This window comes from Monodelphis domestica, chromosome 3, assembly GCF_027887165.1.
Source record: "Monodelphis domestica isolate mMonDom1 chromosome 3, mMonDom1.pri, whole genome shotgun sequence".
Lineage (NCBI taxonomy): Eukaryota > Metazoa > Chordata > Mammalia > Didelphimorphia > Didelphidae > Monodelphis > Monodelphis domestica.
The window spans coordinates 142,384,031-142,409,539 of NC_077229.1; the positions used below are offsets into that span (position 1 = coordinate 142,384,031).

General features: G+C 36.3%; 1 protein-coding gene across 2 annotated transcripts in view; it reads right to left on the bottom strand.

Annotated features, from left to right (window-relative positions):
• COL14A1 (collagen type XIV alpha 1 chain) overlaps positions 1–25,509 on the bottom strand; it is a 297,645-nt gene that overhangs the window by 170,664 nt on the left and 101,472 nt on the right. For both annotated transcript variants that reach the window (XM_056823153.1, XM_056823151.1), the window contains exons 9-14: positions 22,788–22,949; positions 20,460–20,611; positions 17,581–17,710; positions 12,587–12,732; positions 10,755–10,884; positions 6,432–6,571 (exon numbers count right to left, since the gene is read on the bottom strand). In XM_056823153.1, coding sequence (XP_056679131.1) covers positions 6,432–6,571; positions 10,755–10,884; positions 12,587–12,732; positions 17,581–17,710; positions 20,460–20,611; positions 22,788–22,949 — 860 coding nt within the window. The remainder of the gene's footprint in view (positions 1–6,431; positions 6,572–10,754; positions 10,885–12,586; positions 12,733–17,580; positions 17,711–20,459; positions 20,612–22,787; positions 22,950–25,509) is intronic.

Sequence of the window (25,509 nt, forward strand, 5' to 3'; positions counted from 1 at the left end):
AAGGTATTGCCATGAATAAGTACCAAACACCACACACATATCAAATGAAGTTGCCTCTATCTTTTTTTAAGTCCTTACCTTCTATCTTAGAATCAGTACTAAGTATCAGTTCCAAGGCAAAAGAGCAGTAAGGGCTAGGCAATTGGAGTTAAATGACTTGCCCAAGGACACACAGTGAGGAAGTGTGTGAGGTCAGATTAGAACCCAGGTCCTCCTGGTTCCAGGCCTGGTGCTCTATCTACTCTGCTGTTTAGCTATCTCTTGTCTGTATCTTAATAGAAAGGAAATGACTAGTTGCTAATAGGGGAGTCATTTTCATTAAGAAATATGGCTATCTACAAATTCAGACCAGCAACTTATTAGGACAAAGATAAAAATCAATACTAAATTAGAAGAAAAAATAAAAATGAGAAGATATGTTATTTAATTGAAAAAAAATTGACCTGATATGTTTAAGAAAGCTGATGATGCAAAAAAAAAAATGGGACAAAGATAAGAGACTAGATATTATTGACACAGATGATAAGGCAGTTTAATTGATGTAAACCAATTGTTACAAGAAAGCTAAGAGACCAGAAATCAGTGCAGCCAGTAAAGATTCTAAGTCAATAAGCTTGATTTTAATAATTTTGGGGGAGGGCAACTAGATAGCACAGTGGCTAAAACACCAGGCCTGGGATGTAGAGGACCTATTTTCAAATCTTGCCTCAGCCACTTCCTAGCTATGTGATCCCAGGCAAGTTACTTAATCATGTTTGCCTAGCCCTTGCTGCTCTTCTATTTTAGAACTGATACTAAGACAGAAGACATAGGCTTAAAAAATAATTCTTGGGGAAAGTCTAAAGTGAATCATTAAAGAGATGGCTGGCTAACATCTAGAAAGGAAAGTGTTGATTACTAGCAAGAGGCAGCTGGGCTTCATCAAGAGGTCATGCCAGACTAACCCCATTTCCTTTTATTGGACAGGATTATTAAACTAACAGATGTTCAGAAAGCTGTGTATTGTTTACCCAGACTTTACCAAAGCTTTTGATAAAATACCAAATTCTGTTTTCCTGGATAAAATTGAGAAATGTGGATAACTTAAGACCTTAGAACTTAAAATATAAATAGAGGTATATATGATATATTTCATTACAACTGATTTCCTTTGTAACCCTATGAGTTTTATTTTGTTGATATAAAAATATTATTCTGAGAAGGGGTTTATATGGGCTTTCTCAGATTGCCAAAGAGTTCTATGAGACAAAACAAAAGATGAAGTAGCCCTTAATTAGATGGCAATTTGATCAGATGGACAGGAGACTGGTAGGATGGTAGAACTCAAAAAGGGTTTATTAATGGTTCAAGATCATTGTAGCAGGAAGACCACAGTGGATACTCCAGAGACCTGTTCTTGGCCCTATGGTGTTAACATATTTATCAACGACTTTGTTAAATTCACTGGGAGGATGCTCTTCAAATTTGCAGATGACTATCCTGGAAGGCATAGCCAACATACTAGATGGTAGAGTCAGGAAAAATCTAATCAGAAGAAATTCAATAGGGTTGAATGTAAAGCTTTGTATTTAGATACAAACAATAAACATCACATGTAGAAAACTGAGGAGGATCAATTGTTCTGGAAAAGATTTTGAAGTCTTAGTTGATTGAAACTCAACAGGAGTCAGTAATTTATATTAAATATAAGATATTTAATTATTTTTATTATATATATACACATATACATGTACATTAATGCCACATTGTTATAAATATTAATCCTACATGTGTTCATTTTACATACTGATATATATGTAAGAGTAAATAGCCTATAGACTATGTCTATTGAGATAACATGGCATAGTCATGATCAGTGTGTCATAGACTCCATTGGACTTGGAGTCAGGAATATATTAAGAACCCTGCCTTAGATACTATTCTCTTCATCACTCTGTGTCTTACTTTCCTCATCTATAAAATGAGGGGATTGAATTCAGTGGCCTCTACAATTTCTGTGATCTTCTGACCAACAAAGAACCATGCATTAGTGACAAAGGGGTTATTATCAAACAGATGTAAGACAAGAAAAAGAAGATGGGCCAGTTGTCATCTAGTGAAAGTGAGAAATAACAGATGAACTTTCAAACTCTGAGCTCCATTTGGTACCCAATTTGAAAAGATCTAGAGGATACACCCTCAGCATGTTTGATGGGTATATTTTATTCAAACATATAATACATTTGATTTGTAGGATGGGCTCCATTACATGCAGCTTTTATTTATAACATTGAACAGACAACATTATTATATAACTGCAGGATTAAGATAATTTTATTCCATCCAGAAATAATACATATTTATCACTTGTATTGGCCAAAGAAATAACCAAATGTTTTTGGCTTGTAGTTTTTGTTTTATTCTAATTCTAAGGCTTAAATGAAGAATTTGGGAAATTTATCCCAACGGGCAGCAAAATAATTCATTGTTATGAAACCATTTTAAGAATATGGATTGTGACAGAAAAATCAGAAAACCTAACTTTAAAGGAATTTAGGGAGGTGACATGGATTAAGCCTTTGACCAGGATTTAGAAGGGTTGAATTCCATACTCATATGCCTGGCATATAACTTTTTCTCCTAGCTAGGTAGCACAGTAGATAGTGTGCAAGACCTGGAGTGCAGAAGAATTGAGTCAAATCTAATCCGAGATATTTCCTGGCTGTGTAACTCTGGTCAATTCATTTAAGAGTTTTACACATTTTAAAACACAATTATTATTATATCTCAGCTTCCCAGAGTTTTGGTTTCTCCATATAGGACATTTGAATAGTGGCATGTAGGTTTGGACCATGTTTAATTTTGATCACTATGTGGTTTTCTATATTATTACTATTTTGTTATAATTTTATTATTATAAATGAAGTGAGAAATGGTTCCTTTGAAGCAGCCCTAAATTAACAAAATATGGTTTCCAAGGGGATACTTCAAATAAATATCTTTCTATAAATAATATAGAGACATTGAAATGAATATGTGCTGTTTCCTCTTTGGTTTTCAATACTAAAAATCACTACAAGTGCTCAGAAAAGAATATAAATTCACATCAAGAAACTTTTATAGACAAGTTGTGACAGAGGATGGCACTAAAGAAAAAGTGTCAGGCTGAAGAGTGTGTGAAACTGATCATCCTCAATGGGGGAGGAGCCCCAAGGGTTTGGAATCTTGAGGAGAAGTCTCTGGCTGGTAGAGAAGTTGGTCTCTCAGTATTGAGAATCTGAAGACAGAAGGTGGGAAAAGACTTTCTCCTGAGAGTTACCCACTTTTCCTGCTGGTGACTAGAAATCTTTTCCCCCCAACACTTCCCAATTGAAGGGACTTTCTTAAGAGAAACCTGAGCAGACTTTACCTCAGCCCCTATTGCCCTGAGTCTGAACTGTGGCCAAGGGGCCAAACCCAGGGTGAGTCAACCTGACTTTCTCTCAGGGGGCTCAGGTTGCCAAAGCCTGAGTTCCCCCAAACTCAAGGAGGGAGGAAAGGGGTTTAGATAGAGACAGGGACCCATTTTTCCCACATTCCATTCCTATTCTTTCCATGCTAGTTATTCCTTTGTATTACCTTGATTGAGTTGGCATTAAAATAGTTATCTTTTCCCCAAGCTGATTGTGAGTGAACAGATCAAGTGGAGACCTTTTTGGTCTCAAGTAGTTGAGGGGGGACAAGAGGGACAAGAGTGAATCTGGGAGAGCAACCTTAACTAAGGAGGGAAGGAAGAAGGAGGAAAAATCTTCAAACCCCCTCTCCTCTCTCTGAGCCAACCCTAAACATCAGCTGTCTCCCCTGAACCCCATTTTGAGAAGGGAAGTATTCCACTCTCTTTCCCCCTCTTTATACTGAAAGACTGAACCCCTCAGTTACAAATTAACCTCCATATAATACAACTTAACCTCCCCTTTATAATACAAAGTGTAGATTATCAATTTTTCAGATTACATAATAATTTTATAACATCCCATATCCATTTTCACATGTTTCCATCTTGCTATTCAGGAATAATTACAACCCAATGGGTGTATACTCTCAGAAAAGAAAAATATGTGAATATTGCTTTAAGCAAAACATAATTACTTTTGAAGGAATTTTTCCCACCAAGAAATAATTCTAAAACCAAGTAAAGTAAAACCATATTTATTCAGATATTACTTATATAGAAAACTCAAGTATGCTAACTATAACCTACCCCCAAAATTTTTGACCAATCAAAAGATTTTACAAATATCAAAATGAAGTTTATAGGAGACTCCTAGCTCTAACCCTAACTCAGAGCTAATTTATTCTTATTTTACAAATAGTTCTAAATATTGGTTATCTTTTTGTAAACCACAGCAGACTAGAAGCAACAGGTACAAGAGACAATTACAGCTAAGAGAATTATGAGCAGAAATCCCAAAAGTTATGAGGGAGATAAAGAGGAGAAAATGCCCATTAGAAGCAAATACTTGGGGGATAAAAGCAAATACTTGAACTTGGAAAGCATAGTAATCTGGAACAATTATGGGTAGGAATATACTCTATTAAAGTAGTCAGTAGTCTATAAAATGGATTTAAGAAAGATTTTCCTGCAGAATAGTTAAATTTTTAAAAAGATTTTTGCAATTTAGGAATAAGTTTTAAGTACATAGAAAATTAATGTTGCCCTATAAATGGGTAAATACCATGTTATTTAGTATTTAGTATTAACTCTGTTGTTGCATCTAACCATTAGCTTAGGTAAATGAATTTTTTTAATGAGTTCCTTTAAGATGGTATCCTAGGCAGTGCTAAGTAATTTGAACACTATGTCTTTCCTAAAACCATAGTTTGAAATTACTGTACATTATGAGAACTGTGTGAGAAATGCTTGCTTGAGTTTTGTTATAAGGGTAGGGGAGAAATCATATCTAGACGTATGTTGGCAAAAAGAAAGGAAAATGACCAAGTTCACTTGTGTTTCCCTTTTAGTTGTGCCTGAACTAGGACTAAGGAGGAAAATCTGGTTTACATTCTGTTTTTCAAAGAATTCATCTCCAATACACTTAGTAAGCAGCAATCTGATTTACCTAGAGGAAGCATGGGGAAAAAAATTGGAATTAAAATCAGCTAAAAATTGAGTCCAAATCCTGCCTCCCCCACTTACAAGATAAATGCCCATAGACAAGGCACAACTTCTGAGACTGAGTTTCCTTCTCTGTAAAATGGGCAACATAATACCTAAACTACTAAACCTCACATTATCAGGGTGAGGATATATGAAAATCGCTTTGCAAACCATAGAGTTCTATGTAATTATCAGTTCTTTAAAATCATTATTAATAACTTATCACATGTACAGCACCATGCTAATTGCTAGGGGGGATACAAAGATTCAATGCAATTTACCAATTTGTTCAATGTAATTATTCTTGTAATTTATCCTATATATACATGTATATGTATATATAGCTTGTGCATATTTCTTTGTATGTTGTCTCCCCTATTAAAATGTAGAAGAAAAAGTCTTGATAACAATTAGGGCCAACCCCAACCAAATGAAATGAACTGTCTTTCAAGCTATGAGTCCACAATACTTCACGGAGGTGTAGAACTAGATGACTTTTAAATTCCTTTCAACTATATAATCCTAGTAATCTCTGAAGATAATAAGGAACATGAACATAGTAGAGGACATAATGCAGAGTATGGGTGAGGGACAGAGATGGTCTTACTCACCCAATACTTAGATATCAGAACTTTGGAAAATAATTTGAAATGTGAAGAATTATAGTTGTAGGATAAATAAAAGGAATTATATTCTAAACTGTTTGTAGTCCAAACATCCTTATTTTCTCCTAAATGCTTGTTGATTCACTGTCTGACCAATAATCTATTAATGAAGGGGAAGGGGATTGTTATGGATCTATCAATATGTGGCTAAGTTTAAGGACTGTGATTACTCATGACTATGAAATGACACATCTAAAAAGAAATAATCTATGAATTAAAAAATATAAATCCTTGAGAGTAGGGGCTGGGATTTTTTGCCTTTTTTTGTACCCCCAGTGCTTAGTCAAAAATGACTGACATGTAGGAGGAACTTAATGATTGTTCCCTGACTGATTGACTGATTGTAATTCCAAGGGGATAAAGTTCTATGAAGAATTAATCAGCAAATATTTATTGAGTGCATACTATATGCCCAAGTACTAGATGCATCTTCCAAAGTAATTCAGATTAGAGTTGATTTCTTTTCCACAGGGTTTCTTTTCACACCTTACTTGAATTCCTTTTTCTACGATTTGAACCTCTCTCTACATATTCTTTTAGATTTAATCTTGTCTAGGATAAGTAACACCGTTTACATGAGTTTAAAACTCCAAGAAAACAAACAGGAAAATAAAGTCCTTAAAAGCTGTCATCACAATTACATAGCTTACCTCATTGGTTTCAGTTCCACTACTTGTGGTATATGAAATGAGGTAACCGTTGACATTTTTTGAAGTAGGATCCCATGTTATTCTAGCACTGTTAGCTCCAACATTAGAAATTCTCAGATTTCTTGGTGGACTTAAAGGCACTTTGGAATAAGCAGAAGAGAGTGGGAAAATGTTAAAAAAAAGACAAACAAAAACTTAGTATGTTAAAAAAAAAAAGCAAACAAGGAACAAGCCTGACTTCCAAAATGTCCTTTCACTTACAGTTGAAAAGTAATCATTCAAATTATAGTTTTACATTATGAACCCCCTAAAATGACTGGCATATTACTAAAACATCTCATTTAAAAACATTCAAGATGTATACTAACAAAATAAAATAGGAACCTGTCTTAGAAAGGGTTATTAATAATAAATTCTGCATACTTAAAAATTAAAAGGCTTTAGTCAAGGAAATTCATTTCCATTTTGTAAGTTGAGACACTCATACTTCCTGAAATTCTTGTCTATCAGCAGCAATGTTGGCTTTTTTCTGAACTTTATGATGTTATTATCCTGAACAACCTTTTTTTTTTACATCATTAATTCTCATACATTTCCTTAGATAATGGAGACATTTTTAAGGTGAAATAGTAGCCTTCGTTGGCTGTGAATCCTAATTGTATTATATAGTTCTCTCTGGACTCCATTCCTGACTCTTTGGACTTTATCCACCATGCCACAACAAAATTCTCTTCTTAAAATTAACTCTGCCCTCTCCCTTTCTTTTGTTTGGTCAGTTCCTCCTATAACTTATTTTAAGGAAAGTGTCCAGGTCAGCCAGAATCTTCATTCCCCTCTGGAGTTCTCTCCTGACTGTCCTCTACACAGGTATCTCCTCCCTCCATCTCTCTATTCAATTGTAAGCTTCTTGAGGGCAAGGAGCGTTTTTTTTTTCTCTCTGCCTTTTTTTATTCCCAGTACTTAGCACTGTGCCTGGTACATAGTAAGCATCAATGCTCATTGACTCAACCATGTGAACCATAATCTATACCACTATGTCCTGTTCTGGTCTCCCTCCTCAAGAAAAAAAAATGGAGCTGGAATATATCCAGAGAAAGTTAAATCAAGGGCTTTGAGAAGATTCAGTAGGAAAAGAATAGTAGGAAGCTAGTTGGCATAATAGATTGAACACGGAACTTGTAATAAGGAAGACTCTGAGTTCTAATCCTGCTTCAGACGTTTACCAGCTGTGTGATTAAGCAAATTGTTCAGGCCTGGGTTCCTTATTGGTAATATATAATTTAAAAATATTGTTCTAAGTATTCAATAATAACATATATAAAACAATTTTCATGTCTTAAAGTATACAAATGTTAGATATTATTATTATCTATAAGAGGACAGATTAAAATAATTAATGAAAGAGAGTTTAGAGTCATCCTACTTGGCCCAGAAAGAAGAACTTAGGGTGAATGAGTGAATAGGATAGGGATTTTGGCTCAGAAGAAGAACAAATCTTCATTCAACAATTAAAGTCATCCCCAGACATAACGAACTGTCTGTCTTTCAAAATATGAATTCGCTATCTTGAGACTATTCATACTTCATGGAGGGGTAGAACTAGATGATATTTAAAATTCCTTTCAACATATGATCCTATAAATCTATGAAGAAAGTGAGGAGCATGACCATAGCATAGGAGATAATGTAGAGCATGGGTAAGGGGCAGATGGATGGTCTCACCAAATATTTAGATATCAGAACATAATTTAAAATGTCAAGAATTAGGATAAATAAAAGGATCTATATTCACTATTTGTAGCCCCCAAATCCTTATCTTCTCCTTAATGCTTGTTGATTAACTGTCTGACTAATAATCTATTAATGGGAGGGAGGAGAAACTGTTATGGATCTATCAATATGTGAGTAAGTTTACCCATGACTATGAAATGACATCTATAAAGGAACAATCTATGAATTTTAAATGCATCAGTCCCATGTGAGACTATTGTTAGTTATTTCTGGTACTAATTTCTTAGGAAAATGAAAGCTGATATTGTATTACAGCATTTAGAGTTGGAATAGACCTTAAAGATCATCCAAGTGAGCTCCCTCATTTTGTAGATGGAAAAACTGAGGCTTAAAGAGATTTGGTAACATGTTCAAAGTCACACAAATAAAATAAAATGTAGAGCCTGAATGTTTATTTTTTTATAAGCCATACCATGTTTCCAGCTTCTCACGTATGAAAAGCCTGATACCCCACAACATATTTTGTATCACTGTCCAAGGATGTAGCCAAAGGTACTGTTTGAATAATAATTTTAGCTATCAAACACATAACATTTTGTGAAAAGGCTTCCTATAGAAGGTGGGATTTGAGCTGAGACTTGAAGGAAGACAGGAGACAAAGGTCAAGGAGATAATTCTCGGAATGGAGACCACTTCTGTGAAATGTCTTGAGTTGGGAGATGGAGTGTTATGTGTGAGAAATAACAAAGAGATCCGAGTCACAGTGAAAAAGCTCCTTCTACAAAAGCAGTTAATCAACAGCCCTTCAACTTTCAATCTTAGAACACCAAATGGGATAGTTTGAGGTTGACATGACTCATCAAGGGTCAAACAACTGATTTGTGTTAGAAGCTAAATTTGAAACCAAGTCTTCTTTCTTTTTAGGACAGCTCTGCTGACTCTCAGAACAATAATTCAATAAAACAAGGAGGTAGGATTGAACAGGTGTACTGTTGACTTTTCCATCATTCCAATGTAGAAGAGATTAGACTGTAAGCTCCATGAGGGCTTGCATTGTCTTTTGCTTCTTTTTGTATCCCCAGTTCTTAGCAAAGAGCCTGGTTGGTACACAGTGGTATTTAATAAATATTTATTCATTCACTGACTGATAAGTTCCCTCAACTTAGCTAGACTGGACATTGGACAACAGACACATAAAATTTATTGTCATGATTTTCCATATTCTCCAGCTGTGTAGGAGCTGCCAGAATTTATGTTACACTGGCTTAGCCTTCAAAAACACAAGGTCACTTCCCTGCCATTTTGAAAGATCCTAGGCAGAGTTCAGCAGAGGTCTGGATGTTATATTGGGAAAAGTCAAAATAAATAAAATAAAAGTCAAGTAAATAAATGACAGTCTTTTGGTCACATCCTGTTCTGCAACAAAATGTTTTTTATAAGATCACCAGGATAGCCAAAAGTATACAATTAATCAATATTTCACCAATTCAAAAACTAGTGATAATAGCCATAGCTCAGGAGGTAGAAGGAACCTCAGGGGACATTTAGTCCAACACTATTATTTTACAGATAAGGAAACTAAGGCCCATGATGAATAAGTGAATTGCTAATAATGATATTAATAATAATAAACCTAATACTAATATAGTACTTAATATGCGCCAGACACTATGCTAAGTGCTTTTCAATTATTAATTCATTTGATCCTCATAACAAAACTGGGGGATAGGTTCTATTCTTATTCACATTTTACAATGAGGGAACTGAGGTAAATGGAGGTTAGGTTACAAAGCTGTATTTGAACTTGTCTTCCCATCTCTGAATCTGACTCTCTACACTGTGCAACCTAACTCAGGAATGAAGGATGGGGGAACAAATACATTTTAGGACAACTTACAAGACCAGGGACAAACAACTTGTACATTTTTCCTAGTTAGACATTTAGATTTAGTTAAGTACCTTGAGGGTGTTATAGCTCTTGATCCAGAGGTTCTTAGCTATTGGGTCAAGTTTGCATATTTCTAATTATCTTTCATTGCCAGCTTATGATCCAGATATGTTGGATGACTTAGAATTGCTCCTATTTCCCATTTCTATGCCTTTCCACTTGTCTATCCTCCATGCCTATATTGCCCTGCCCCCTCATTTCCATTTCTTGGTTTCTCTGGCTTCTGTAAGATTCAGCTCAAATCTCAAATTCCACAGGAGGATTTCCTCACTTCCTCTTCTAAGGTCTTCCCCTTTCAGATGATCCTTTATCTCTTCTGTATATGTCTTTTACATATCTAAATTTTTTTACATGTTGTCATTTCTTTTAGACTATGACCTCCTTGAAGGCAGGAACCATTTTTTACTTTTCATATTTCCTGTGCTTTCATACAAGTAAGCATTTAAATGCTTGCTTACTGACTGCCTACCAGAAGCAATTTTGTTTTTTTCTCAGGGATAGCACACATACCATTTAAGAAAATCTAAGGAATATTCAGGTTTGTAAACCTGATGCTATATATTTCGGCTAGAAATACCAGCAGCTTTTGGGTATTTGTTTGGGATGTTAGTGCAACATTTGATCTTTGTGAATGTGTTACTTACATGTCATCTCCTGCCCTGTAACAGGATCACTTGCTTCCTCTCCAAACATGGCATATACTGTCACTGTGTATTCGGTATTTGGCAATAATCCTTTCAGCTGAATATCTGTGAGTGTCTCTCCGATTTTCATCTAAAAAGAATACACTGTGGTTAGATCATATGCCATCTTTCATTATGAATGCCTGGCAACATGCAATGGAAAAACCAAGAGTATGAACTTTGATAAATCTGTAATTAATTTAATAATATTTCAATTTTCCCCAAGATGGGGGTAGGGAAGAAAATTGAAGAAACAGCAACATGGCTGGAATGAAGTATAACCCATGCAGTCCCATAAACAGTTTGAGTGGACAAGCAAAGAATACAGAACTCCAGCCAAGTGGGCTGAAGGAAGCCACCATGGACCCATTTTTCACTGTCCTGCTAATGCACTGTTTCTCTTAGCCCACCTCTGAAAGAATGCCCAATTCTAACTTCAAACATGATTGGGCTCAGCTGGTCATGTGGTCATACTTGACTCTGAAACAAGAAGCCTCCCAACTAGATAGATTTTACGTTCTTTATAATGTATCCACAATACCAAAATACAAAGAACCCTTTAGGGTCTTCAATTTTGTGGAGGTTTTGTGGGGATAGGACAGAGAAGAGATTTTTTGATTCACTGAATGATGTAAAAGGGAATTTTTTATTCTCTGTCTATTTTGAGTTAACACTTTGTTAGCCATCAAGTAAGAGAATTCACAAGTCACTTACTTGAAGAAGCAAGAGAACTCACAAGTCACTTGCTACAATGAGTGATAACTCCAGAATTCAAATCACCCCCACTTAGTACTAAGTAAAAAGTAAGTTCGCAAGTCATTTGCTAAAGTGGCTGATAATTCAAATCAGTCAGAAACTTATGAATCCTATGATAAAAAGTTGACACCTTCAGAAGCCTATGAAGAGAATTAACACCGTCAGAGGTGAGAAGTATATCCCACAGACAAGGTAAGAAGTGGGTCCTACAGATACTGGCAATGTCTATGGGATCCACTTCTCACCTCTAAAGGTGTTAACTCTTATCATAGGCCTCTGAAGGTGTCAACTTTTTATCATATGCTTCTGAAGTTATCAACTTTTTATCATAGGATTCACAAGTTTCTGACTGTTTGAGTTATCAGCCACTTTAGCAAATGACTTGAAAACCTACTTTTTACTTAGTCTTAAGTAGAGGTGCTTTGAGTTCTGTAGTTATCACTTGTTTTAGCAAGTGACTTGAGGATTTTCTTATTTCTTCAAGTAAGTGACTTGTGAATTCTCTTACTTGATGGCTAACAAAGAGAATAAAGAATTCCTTTTCACAATGACATTTGTCAAAACTCCTAATTTCAGAACAAGCCAAAGGGTGGAGTGAAAGCAAAAAGTCTCCCAAATTCCCTGGCAGTCAGTCTGTTGTATTCGGATGCCAAGTTGTTGTTTTCTTTTTCCTGACTATGGAATTCATATGCCAGTGAAATCCAAACTGAAGCAAATGAGGGCATTGGTGCTGTCCACATATTCCTGCTGGCTATTTTTTAATCCTAAAAATTTCTATAGCTAAGCTTAAGATAAGACACAGAGGCTATTTAAGAGTTCCATGACCAAGGAGAAGACAGTAAGGACAGCCTCCTCTTAGACAACTGGCTTTGGAAATCATATCTCACACAAAGCAAACTCTTAGTTCATTCTTTGGATCTTAGGAATCTTACATTTACATAGGAAGATGAGCTGCTTCTAAATGATAAAAATGCAAGGCCCCCCAAAATGTAACTTTGAAAGTCAAGACTTCAAGGACTAGATTCCAAGGGCATTACCTCTTTCTCATCCCCAGCCAGTCCTTCAGTGAGAGGAGCATAGAGGATCATGTATCCTGATGCACCAGGCACTGCATTCCATCTGACCCTCAGGCTGTTCTCAGTCACGTCATACAGTTCAAGATTTGATGCCATGGGCAGAGCAACTGCAATGGAAATTGGAAAACTTTGGGGTTATGTGGAAATGTAATCCTCCTTTAATTAAGTAGTGGTGTGACTGCTTTTGCATGATTTTTCATTTAGCTAAAGTAAACAGACCTTTTTTCCAAGTTATTTTCTTTTCAATCTCTGAACATTGATGATTTTGAGCAGCTTGCAATACACTGCTTTTCCCACAAATATTGCAAGCTTTCAAGGGCAGATCCCACATTTTATACTCCTCCTGCATCATCATCTCACTTAACACAAAATTGATTCACATTTCTCTGATACTTTGATCAATCTGTGATTTCACTGGCATGGATACTCTATTCTCAATATAATGCAATAAAATCAATCAATAAAATTTATTGAACACCTATCCTATACCAAGCACAATGATAGGCTCTGGTGATATAATGAAACAGCCCCTGTCCTCAAGGAGCTTATATTCCATCAAGGGAAAAAATGTAGACAAAAGTATCTGCAAAATAGATATGAGGGATTATGGGGGGAATAGTCTCTTGAGAGGTGACATGAGCTGCTCATTGAAGAACACAAATAACACTAGCTAATATTTAATTTAGTACTTTACACTTTACATACATGGTCTCATTTGCTCCTCCAACTACCTTGTGAGGCAGGTGCTATTATGATCCCAACTTTACAAAAAGATCCAGAATTCTAAGAAGTGAGGATGAGGATGGCATGTATTCCAGGCTTGAGAGTGAGAAGGATAGCATTCTCTATAATGGCTCAGAAATGATTCTTGTCTCCAGACAAGATTGTCTTGTCTGAGTAACAATATCCTTCTTAAGGACATTAGCAGTGGCAGTGAAGTGGCATAGTGCATCTGAACCTAGAGTCAGGAAGACTGGAGTTCAAATCTTGCCCCAGACTCTTACTAGTTGGGCAGATCACTCAACCTCTCATGGCTTTAGTTTACCATCTTGTACAATGGAGATAATAATAGCTCCTACAAACCAAAATGCTATGTGCATCACAAAGTACCAAATATGTATATATGTGTATGTAAATATAAGGGGCATGTGTATATATGTGTGTCTGTGTATAAAACACCAAAGTACTCTTGTTTTATATAAAACAAATATGTATTTGGTATTTTATAAAGACACAAAAGAGTTTTCTCATTTTCTTCTTGACCAGAAAAATGAAAGGCAAAGGATGGGGTGGTAGCAATCATAGAAATGAAAGGAAGAAGGATAACCTAGAGTTTGTGTGTGTGTGTGTGTGTGTGTGTGTGTGTGTGTGTATTTATTCATTACTGTGAATGGACTGAAAGTTGGACTAGTTTTGGATGGTTGCCTCCATAAAGGTTCCCCAACTTACAAGCATAACTAAGTCAAGAAATACTCAGCATAAGTTTTTTCACTTGAAATAAAAGAGGAAGTAAATTTATATTTTACAAACACCAAAACAGTAGAGTAAAAAAAATTCTCCATATTCAGAGAGCCATATGAATGGATACTTCCAGTATATATCAATTTGGAGTGCTAGATTTGTTCAAGGAACCTAAGAAAAATTCAGATAGATTCTGAATGAATAAGATGTAATACAAAACTCAAGTATGATAGTATAAATTCCCTTCTAGAAAGAAATATGAAACTGAAGACCTAGGTCTTGATTTCTTATATTCATTAAAAATATTTTTTACTATATCTACAGAGGCAGCAGAGCAAACCTTAGATCTCTCTTCCTGGCAGAATTTCCACTTAAGGGAAATTATTTCTACTGTCATCATCCATATTGTTTCAATTAACTCTATTCTCTTCCCATTGCCAACAATTCCCTACAATGTGAAAGTGCAGAGATGTGTACCTATTCAGACACAGAGACATACATATTTTTTGTCTAGGGTCTCATTTAAGAGGACTAGTGCAATATCCTTTAAAATAAAATGACCATGAGCAGATCTAGCTGTACATTCATTTGGAGTGTATAGTTATCTATGTGGCAACTTGTAGTGGACAACTTGGTGTAGAAGCATCAGGAAGGTGTAGGTTTAAATTCCATCTCAGACTCTTAATAGTTATCTGACCCTCAACTAGTTACTTAATTTCTTTCAGCCCCAGTTTCTTTAGGGGATTTGGTTTAATGATCTCTAAGATCTCTTCTAGCTCTAAATCTAGGATCTTAAGCTAAGATTTGAGGGAGATCAGGAACACTTTCTCCCTCTCAACAATCTACTTTCCCTCAGTCTATTGATGATGTCTGAAATTCTACCATCTTGATAGTCATAATATTCGGTTAATATAAAGAATAACACAATGTCTTTGTACCCTACAGAGATTTAAATTCAGAAATTAAAGGTCTCTAAATCACACTTAAAAGGTGCTGCTGGAGAGCTGTGAATGGGGTGCCAATGGAATATATAAGTATCTCTAGGAAGAGAAAGCATGACACTATTATTATTCTTACTAATAACATATTAGCATGAATTAGCTAATCATGTCTTTTCTAGTCAAGCAGCTGAGAGCACCTCTCTCTAAGAATGGGACCAACAGGAAAATTTAGATAATGAAGACACACCTAGAACTAAGTCTGGGAAGGCAAGTATAGATAGAGGGCTTGTAGTGGGGTGCCCTGGACAAATGGGAAAGAGTAGGGTAGCTGAGGGGGGAGATGAGGAAAGGAAACAAAGAGAACATTGAGCTGAGTAGACAAATTTAAAAATTTTGTTCCTAATTAGCCCTAAATTTAGAGGAAAACATAAAAAAGGATTGTGTCTGGGAAACTTAAGTCTGGCAATGATCCTGGAAATTATAAGTCAATCTCTCTCATCTAGCAAAGGAAATGTCCTCTATAATATCCATGAGAGGTGGTCAAATAGATTGTAAGCTCCTTGAGGGCCAGGACTGGTTTTTTCCCTCCTTTTTATACTCCACACTTAACATTATACCCAGAATATAGTAGCATATAATAAATGTTTATTGATTGACTGAGAAAATCTCAGCTTGAATTACTCCCAGTGATGAGGAGCTCACTGCATCCTGAAACCCACTGTTACTTTGCATGGACAGCTATAATTATTGTGAGGTTTCCCTTAAAGCTAAAATATGCTTTTTTATAACTTACATCGATGGGCCCTGGTTCTGCTTTCTGAAGTAACACTGAACAAGCCTGCTCTCTTTACTAAAAGACAGTCCTTCAAATAGTTGAAGACAGCTATCAAATTTTCCCTGGTAATCCCTTCTTTAAGAGAAACATCTTCAATTCCTTCAACCCTTCTCCATATGGAAAGCAAGGTGTCATCCTTGCCTTGGCCCTTTATCAAGCCACAATAAAAATTGCTACCAAATATTTCTATAGGCTTTAAGTGTTATCATTAATCCTCACAACAACTCTTTAAGGTAGGTGCTATTATTGTCCCAATTCTATAGATCAGAAAACCGAGTCTGAAAGAAGTTAGTTACCCAGATAAATATTTATACTTGGATAGATTTAGTGACTTGACTAAACAGTTCAATAATTCAATTCAATAAGCATTCATTAAGCATTTACTATGTGATAAGAACTAGGTGGCTCAATGGATAGAAAACTGGTCCTGGAATCAGAAAGACCAGAGTTCAAATCTGACCTCGGATACTTACTAGCTGTGGGACCCTGGGCAAGTCACTTAACCCTATTTTAATCAGTTTCCTCACTGTAAAATGAGCTGGAGAAGGAAATGGCAAACTACTCCTGAATCTTTTCCATGAACACTCCAAATGGGGTTATGATAAGCCAGACATGACTAAAAAAAACAACAACAACTGAACATCAACAAAGTCCTCTTGGTTCCTGGTTTCACTTCTCTGAACATAATCCAGTGTGTCAATTGTCTTTTTAAAATATGAAGCCCTAAACATAATATATGAAACCAGTTATGGTCTGACCAGCATATAGAATTGCTATTGGTATTCATTTATTCAGTCATGTCCAATTCTTCATGATCCTGTTGGCCACAGCACATCAGGTCCTTCAATCCTTCACTAATTCCTGAAGTCTCCCCAAGCTCATGTTCGTTGCTTCCATGACACGATCTCTCCATCTCATCTGCTACCCCCTTCTCTTTTTGCCTTCAGTCTTTCCCAACATCAGGATCTTTTCCAATGAGTCTTATTTTCTCATTATGTGACCAAAATTTTTAAGCTTCCATATTTGTCCTTCCAATGAGTAGTCTGAATTTTGTGGTTATTGCTATGACTTAATAGTAAATGCAATCTTATTCAATTCAATAAGGTTTGAGGATTTTTTTTTTGGTGTTGATTAGTGATTTCATTGTTGTAGGGAACTTCTAGTGTGTACACTGGCATTTGAAATGCAATTCTACATTTCTTCTGTATCTTAAAGCATCTTAGGGAGTTGCCTTGGGCATCCCTAGGTTAAGTAATTTGACCAAGGTCACACAAGTAGTGTCTAAGGTCAGACAAACTCTGGTCTTTCTAACTCTAGCACTCTATCCACTGAGCCCCTTCACTGTTCCTGTTACATAGCAGGGGCTTAGTAAAGGTTTATTAATTTGAATTACTGAATTGGTTAATCATCACTAAATCTAGCCAAGGATAAAAATATGTCTGGAAAATTAGCTTCTCCCAGCCTCAGTTTTCCAATCTGTAGAACTGGGATAATAATAGCACCTACCTCAAATAATTGTTATGAAGATTGATGAGATAGCATGTAAAACCCTATAGAAAAGCTAGCAATCAGTATTGAGGCTTGAAGGAAGGCTAAGAACTCCAAGAGGCAGAAGCAAGAAGGCAGGCATTCCAGGCATGGGGGACAGCCTCTGCAAAAAAATCAGTAAATCAAGTGTACAAAGATCATGTTGTACAGAATACGGCCAGAATACCTACGTGTCATCTCAGTTCCTCGAAGGCCTTCACTGGCAGTGGTACTATATATTGCAAACACAGCTATCTGATACTCTGTTAAAGACATCAATCCCTTCAGTATTGTGGTCGATTCAGTTCCATCTACTACCACCTGTTTACAAAAGAGTCCAAGGAATAAGATAAGAAATGAATCCACTTTAAAATGTCACCAGATGTTGAATCAGTAAGCCAATGTGATCCCTCCCACAGGAGTAAATGCAAGGGGCTACAAGATACGAGGAAGACAATGTCCTTAGATATTTTCTTACATCTGCCACACATAATCTACCACCCTGGCATACTGACCTCCTTGAATTAGGGCACAAAGTGACATCTCCCTCATTAATTTATGTAGCTTATGCAATTCACAAACCAATTATAATACAAACCATCTCCACTCAATTTTAAATGTGCATTCTGCAATGTGCAGTTTGAGCAAGTCTTCTAGGGACTTATTGGTGATGGAAAAAAGATAAAACCATTTGAAAGGATTTCATTTTTATGAGGTTGTGATGATTCTTAAACCTATAATCTGCTTATTTGACATACAAAAAAATCCACTCATAAAATATTGCCATAAAAAAATGGAGAATTGTTGAACATGCTGAGGTCATTCTGAGGCTTGAACAAAAGGAAAGCGGGACTTATCAGTTTTTAAAATAACCATGTTCCTTGACAAATCTTTGTATTGTGAGTAGGAAGCTAGGAACATGCAATGATCTGGCAGTATATTCTTTGTCAGACCTTCAAGAATCTGGAGGCCAGCTGCTTCTGCCTCACACTCGAGTCATGTCCAGGGAATTCCAAGGCTTGGACAGTGAAGAACTATGTTGCCACATCAATTGGAGCACACATTTCATTAAGAGAGAATCCTTCCCAAAGCAGAAGAAAGCTCAAAATAAGCATGGGACTCCAAATAGTCCTAAAGTTTAAAAAAAGTATGTTTGGCTAATTACACTTTGATGTCTCATGATTATGCTTTGGAAAGAGTATAAAGACATTGTCAGAGGGTCTGGATACAAATCACAGCTCTCTAACTTAGTATCTAGGTGACTTTGGGCAACCTGTCTTGAATCATCGGTTTCTTCTTCTCAAAAATTAGGGGTTGGAGTAATCTGTGACTTCCTCAGAGGGAACACTCATTGTACAAAACAGATCATAACCCCTATGCCAGCCATAGTTGATGGTCTTCAAGAAGTGCTCATTCATTATTACTCTATGACTGCTCTGGTGATTAAGCCTCTCTGAATTTAGCTAGGTTGGCCATTAGGGAAAAGACAAATGGTCCAATATTGGGTCCCTATTCAAAGGCTTTCTAGTACAGTACAGTCTGCGAGTGCTTTCACTTATCTGGTATAGCCACTGAAAATCCAAGGGCACCTCTAAGTTAGGAGGCTGCATTTGAGTAGACCTTTAGTGAGCTAACTTAGTTGAAATGTTTTAAAGGCAGAGAAATTTTTTATGAAGTCAGAGAGACCAAGATAGGATTAATGAGCAGCTTTAGAGAGTCATCTAAGTGATACACTTAAGGGATGTCAGTGAAGGAATAGTTGTAGTTGTCAAGTTGTTTCAGTCATTTCTGACTCTTCTTGATCCTATTTGGGATTTTCTTGGCAAAAACACTTGAGTGGTTTGCCATTTCTTTCTCCGGCTCATTTTACAGATGAGGAAACTGAGGCAAACAGGATTAAGTGACTTGCCCAGGGTTATACAACAAGGAAATATTTGAGGCCAGATTTGAAATCAGAACTTATTTCCACTACCCAGTGAAAGGATAGGATAGTGAAAGGAATGGGCTCACTTGCATAATGATGCCAGTTAATTAACCAAAAAACTTAAGGATTTCCTTTAGACTTTACTTTTCACCTAACTAATCAAGCCACTAAATTTAGCCAAGAATAAAAATATGTCTAGGTAATTAATTAGTTCAAAATAGAATTGATAAGCATTCATTAATCACTTTACTAAGGACCATCTCTGTATAAAAGGCTTGGGTTAGGTACCAGGCAAATAGAAGAAAGGAAACTCTTAAGAGCAGGAACTTTCTCAACTTTTTATTTGTATCCCAAGTGATCTAACACAGTGCCTGGCATATTGTGGGTGTTTCAAAATGTTTGTTGATTGATTGATCAATACAAAGAGTTAGCCAATCACTCAACAAACATATTAAGCACTTATTATGTGTCAAGCAACCATGGTCAGCACTGGGGATAAAAAGAAAGACCAAAAGAAACAAAAACCCAACCCTTGCCCTGAAGGGGTTTTTAATCCAGAAGAATGAAATCACTTTGCTTTTTACTAGATATTGTCTATGAGTAAATTGAAGAAAACCTGCAAACAGAAGCAATGGTTGAAGATTTGCAGTTGTCGTCAATCAAGGAGCATTCCGGAGGAGAATGTGACCTGGAGAAGACTATTAAAAAGGAAACATCCAAACTGTTGGAGGTCTCTCTCCTGAGACAGGAAGGAATGAGGGCTGAGAAGATCCTTTTCTTACTGATTTCTCTCTATTGTATCAGGAAGTGACTCAAAGATCCTCAACCCTATTAGCCTCATCCCTCATTCAAGCCTCTACAATATTATTCTCAATATATAAGTTAATATATTCACAATAGTTAAGTGAAGTTTGTTCCAAAGTCTACATAGAGGTGACATTTTCCCCTTACCCACATGACAAAAAATCTATTGATTCTTAGACTTACACCAGAGAAAAGACCCCAGATTCCAAACCCTGATATCTCAACTCCCTCTTTATTACTTTCCTCAAAGAGATTCCCACTGGGGAATGCCTCCTAAGTGGGCATTTGTCCACTGGGTACAGATTCAAGATCTTTGGGTAGGAAATAATTCACCCTCATTACCTCCTCTGGTTTTCCACCTCTAGTTGGATAATAGACAACTCTATATTTTTCCACTTCTCCTGGAGCAGGAGTCCAGGTAACTCTAAAGCTTCTGGCAGCAACTTCGGACGTGACCAAATCTGTAGGAGGTCCAATGTTGGTCACACGTGAACCTAAATGGAAGGAACATTGAAAAGAAACAATTTCCTCAAAATGACCATTTCCTAAATAGTTCTGCTGAATCAAAGCCAAGTTAATGATGGTTCTAGTGAGAAATGATTATTGACAATATAGGCTTCCTTTAGATAAATCAAGTCAACAAGCATTTATTAAGTACCTATTGTGTGCCAGGTTCTGTGTTATATCCCCAGCATTTGGCACAGTGGCTGGCACATAGTAAGTGCTAAGTTATCTTGACTATGCTATAAGAGAAATAAGTCAATGTGAATAATTTTTGCTTTTTTTTTAAGTTTTACTGGCACTGATCACATTTTATACACCAATAAGTGGTTCAGTTCTCAATCAGTTCTCAGCATGCCCTATTGCCCCAGAGCTCTTCCTTGTAACAAAGAAAAAGTTAGGCAAAACTAACAGACAGTAACCACATCTGACAGCATAAGCAACATTATTCCCCAATCGTCCCTTTATACCAAGACAAGGGAAGTATACTTCATCATTTATCTTCCAGGAACAAGATCTGACCTATTGTTTCAACTGTTTTATTGTTTTAATCATTTTGTGTGAATTATTGAGGCTGTTCCAATACCAAGATTTATTTACATATTTTCTATTTCCTACTCATTCAAAATTCACGCAAAATTCAAGCAAAATTTGCTTAGATAGAACATTTCAAGGGCCTATCAATTCCTGAAGCTACACCTCATTTTTCCTTGCCATAATGATACCTGAATACACCTTGAAATTTGGAGACCTGTCTTTTATTAAATGTCCTTATTTTCTAATTAATTCAATTTAGATAGGTGCTACAGATATGTGTGATCCAAAAAGTCACCAAACTTTTAAACTAATTCTTCTAAAAGTAGTCCTAGGACAAAAAGATAGCAAAGATGGAGTCCAGGTTGTGGAGCAACGAAATATGAAAGTGATGTTTTTGAGGATGGTTTCGGGATCCTCTAAGCACTACAAGGAACTTTGAGTCTTCCAATGATACCAGTATCCATTCATTGGCTCAAATTTCTGTGACCCAAAAAATAGCCAGCTGAGCTCCCAAAACTCATGCCTTGGAATCTCAAGGTACTTTGGGACTATCTACCCAGATTCAACTGAATTTATAAAATATCTACTTTATTCCAGGCACTGTGCTACAGGGTAGGGATTAAAAGACAAACATAAGGCAGTCCCTGCCCCAAAGTACCTTATATTCTACTGAAATATAATATAATTGATTTCTTTAAGAAGTGTAAACAGAATGAGTGTTTCTATATTGGATGGCTGCCCTCTGGGTGGATAATTTACTTCTCTAAGTTTAAAGAACCTCCACAAAGCTGGGAAGACAATTAGGTGCTATAGCAGATAGAAAGTCAGGCCTGGAGTCAGGGAGATCCATTATTCTAACTTCAAATCCAACCTCAGACACTTACTAGCTGTGTGACCCTGGGCAAGTCACTTGACTCCATTTGCCTCAGTTTCTTCATCTATAAAATGAGCTAGAAAAGGAAATGGCAAACCACTCTAGTATCTTTGCAAGAAAACCCCAAATAGGACCACAGAGTCAGAAACAAACAACTGAACAATGATAGATCTTAGAGAACTCCTACACACTTTTTTGAGGTCAAATCTATTAAAAATCCCATGAGCCTGGGTTACAATTAGGATGCTCAGTCAAGTGGAACTCCAGAGAACATGAAGTAGAGAAGAGATAGGTAGTGAAGTTACTCATAACCATCTCATCTCCCAATTGTCTCTGAGAGCAGTAATGGGACCAGCTTTGAAAAATCAATCACATGGGCTTTTCTATCTTGCCAACATCCCCATAAGCCAAAGACATTGCCAATATGGCAGTATCACAAGGTCCTAAGAGCATTGAAAAGCCTGTCAGTTCACTACAACTAATATCACATATTTTGGTTCTTACAAGATATAAGATAGGTACTTGAAGATAAGGACCTGTTTGATTTTTGTCTTTGAATCTCCATTGCCTGGCACATAGTAGGTGCTTTATAAATCATTGCTTGTTTAATTAATTGATTGATGGAGAGCATAGGTCTCCTTTAGGTATCCAACAAAAAGGGGGTAGGGGGCCAACTTGCAAATTTTCATTCTTGATTGCAGATTTTAACAGATGTTTCAAAATGAATAACCCTTAAAATTCCTTGTTTAAATTTATACCTCTGATTTCTTTTTCCTGTTCTTCAACTCTGGTGCAAACTGTTTTTGTCAGGCCTTCCACAACTGTGTGCATTAGGTCAAACTCAGCAACATTGTAGACATGAGTGCTGTCAGGCTCTGAAGCAATCTCCTGTAGTTCAGCTACATCCGCATTTTTCACACCTTGCATTAGAGAAAAAAATCAGAAAAATAAGTATTTCATAAAAATTCAGAATGCAGGTAGCAGACTTAACTCTAACCCAACTAGTTATTAAAATTAATTAAAATTATGGGGTTTTTTTTGCCTTTTATTGTATTCTCTATCCTTAATAAAGTGCCTGGCACACATGGGTACTTAGTAAATGCTAGCTGACTGATAAGGATCTTAATAATTTTCCAAGACTCCAGGAAAAGAGCCCTGGAGAGTTTAACCTCCCTGCATTGTCAGAGACTGAAGTCAAAGTTGTACAACAGAGAGAGGATTGGCCTTGGAGTCCAAAGATCCACGTTTGAATCCTAACTTGGCTCTTTATCAACCTGCATGACCTTGAACAAGTCACTTGAACTCATCTTCAACAGTCTCATCTATAAAATGATGATAGTGAACTAGATGGCTTTTCCAGCTTTAAATCAGTGATCCTATGAAGTAAATTCTCAACTTTCCAAGTCTAAATTTGATTTTCATTAAAGCATGCCTTTGGTCACATTTCCTAAATTGTAAAACAGTGCACTAACTGGAAATCCTCAGCAATTGAAGCTTTTACATTGTACAAATTTGCTATATTTTCCTGTGATAACCAGACAAAAGCAGGCAGATGGGCTGAGAATGGCTAAGGTTAATCAAGTGTTATTATTCATTGTTCCTACATTATACAGGAGAAGAAAAAAAGGGGGCTTTTGTTGCAAAGGTCTTTTACAAAGATTTTATTTAAATAAGTGCTTTTTCTGTCACTTATAAATCAAAGGAAGTAGATAAGAGAAAGAAAGAAAGAAAGGAACTAGGCTTAGGAACATAGATTTCTTCTTAATTACTTGGAATTCTTGAACTAACCTGCCCACCTCCAAAGCACAAGATAACAAAGCTTTTACTGTATTTACAAAAATTCAATGTGATTATGAGATGAATAGATACTATAAAAAAGGCAATATTTAACTAGGAATTTCAAACTATATCTGACTAATTCCTTTGTGCAGCTATATTCAGGAAGAAAAAAAGTTTGGTTTAAAAATCCTATCCTTTTATTATTAAAATAAAGCCAGAGAATAGATGGTAAATATATTTGCTAACCGTTTGTTGATTTAACCCTTCTGAGGGGATTTCCTTCACTGGAAAAGAATAAAAGAAACAAGAGAAAGAGTAATTTCTGAGGTATTTCTTGCCTCTAGGCATTTTGACATTAGCCTTTAAAATGCACAGTTGGTAACAATTATTAATACTATTAATATATGTGTGTGTGAATATATGTTCATGTGTACACACACACACACACTTCAGCTCTAATTATTTTACTAAATGAACAATGAGCAAACAGTGATTCAGTTAATATGGAAAATATCAATGTCAATAGCTCCAGTGAAAACTTACAGGGGCTTTGGGGCACACAGAAACCCCATATCCTAAATTATTTCTCTTTCCAAATCAAATCCATTGTAGAATGCTGAATATAACTTTAACCTCATGTCTATAAGTCTAGTCAGATCATAATAGGAGTATCAGATCATAGGATTTAACGTGAAAGAGATTTTTAGAAATCATCTAATCTATGTCATTCACTTTACAAGGGAAGTAAATACACTGAAAAGAACAGAGAACATCACAATTTTACAGAGATGGAGTGACATTACAGCTTGACACAAACCCAAAGAACCCAGAAAAGAGGTCTATCACACCCCAAAATGCATGACATTCTTATTTTTTCTTACAAGTTTTTCATTGCTTTCATCTATAAACAGAATGTCTAGCCCAACTAGCAGCCCTGAATTGCCTCTGGGTTATTTCTACTTAGATGTCCTCTTGTGTCCTTCAAAACCAACTTGTACTAAACTTGGTTAATCACATAGTATCACAAAAGTTTATGGCTGAAAAGAAGTGTTAGAAGTCATCTAGTCCATTCCCTAACTTTGTCCAGATGAGGAAGCAAGACCAGAAAGGTGAAATAATTTGTCATAGATCACAAAGGAAGATGTCTAGTCTTATGAATTCTAACTCTCAACTCTTCTCTCCTTTCTATGACCATCACCACCAAACTAGTACAGGCTCTCATGACCATGATTTTAAATTATTACAATACTGTCATTTTCTTCCTATGAAAATGAGATTAACTCTCCCCTACCCACTTTTAGATTTAATCACCAGAAGCATATACACCCCCCCCCCATTTCCTTAAGTGAGGGGAGGTCCGCAACCCACTTGCTAAACTGGCTGGAGCCCTTGCTTAATTTACCCCTAGGCCCTCTGGCTGGGACTTCTGGAGCCCTGCCAGATTAAAGTCAGAGCCAGAGCAAATAGTCTACCTCGTTAAGCTAGATTTCTACATCTGCCCTCTTTCTCATTTCTCTACTTTTGCTCTTTCCCTCTATTTAATAAATAAACTGCTATAAAAGTCATTTTGCCTTGAGATATATTCATTTCAGTGACCACACATATTTAGTCCAACCTTAATTTGTTAATCCTTACATTCCCCACATCCAAACTTCACTTCACTCTGTGGTCAGATTAATTCTCAATACATGTTTGGTCATG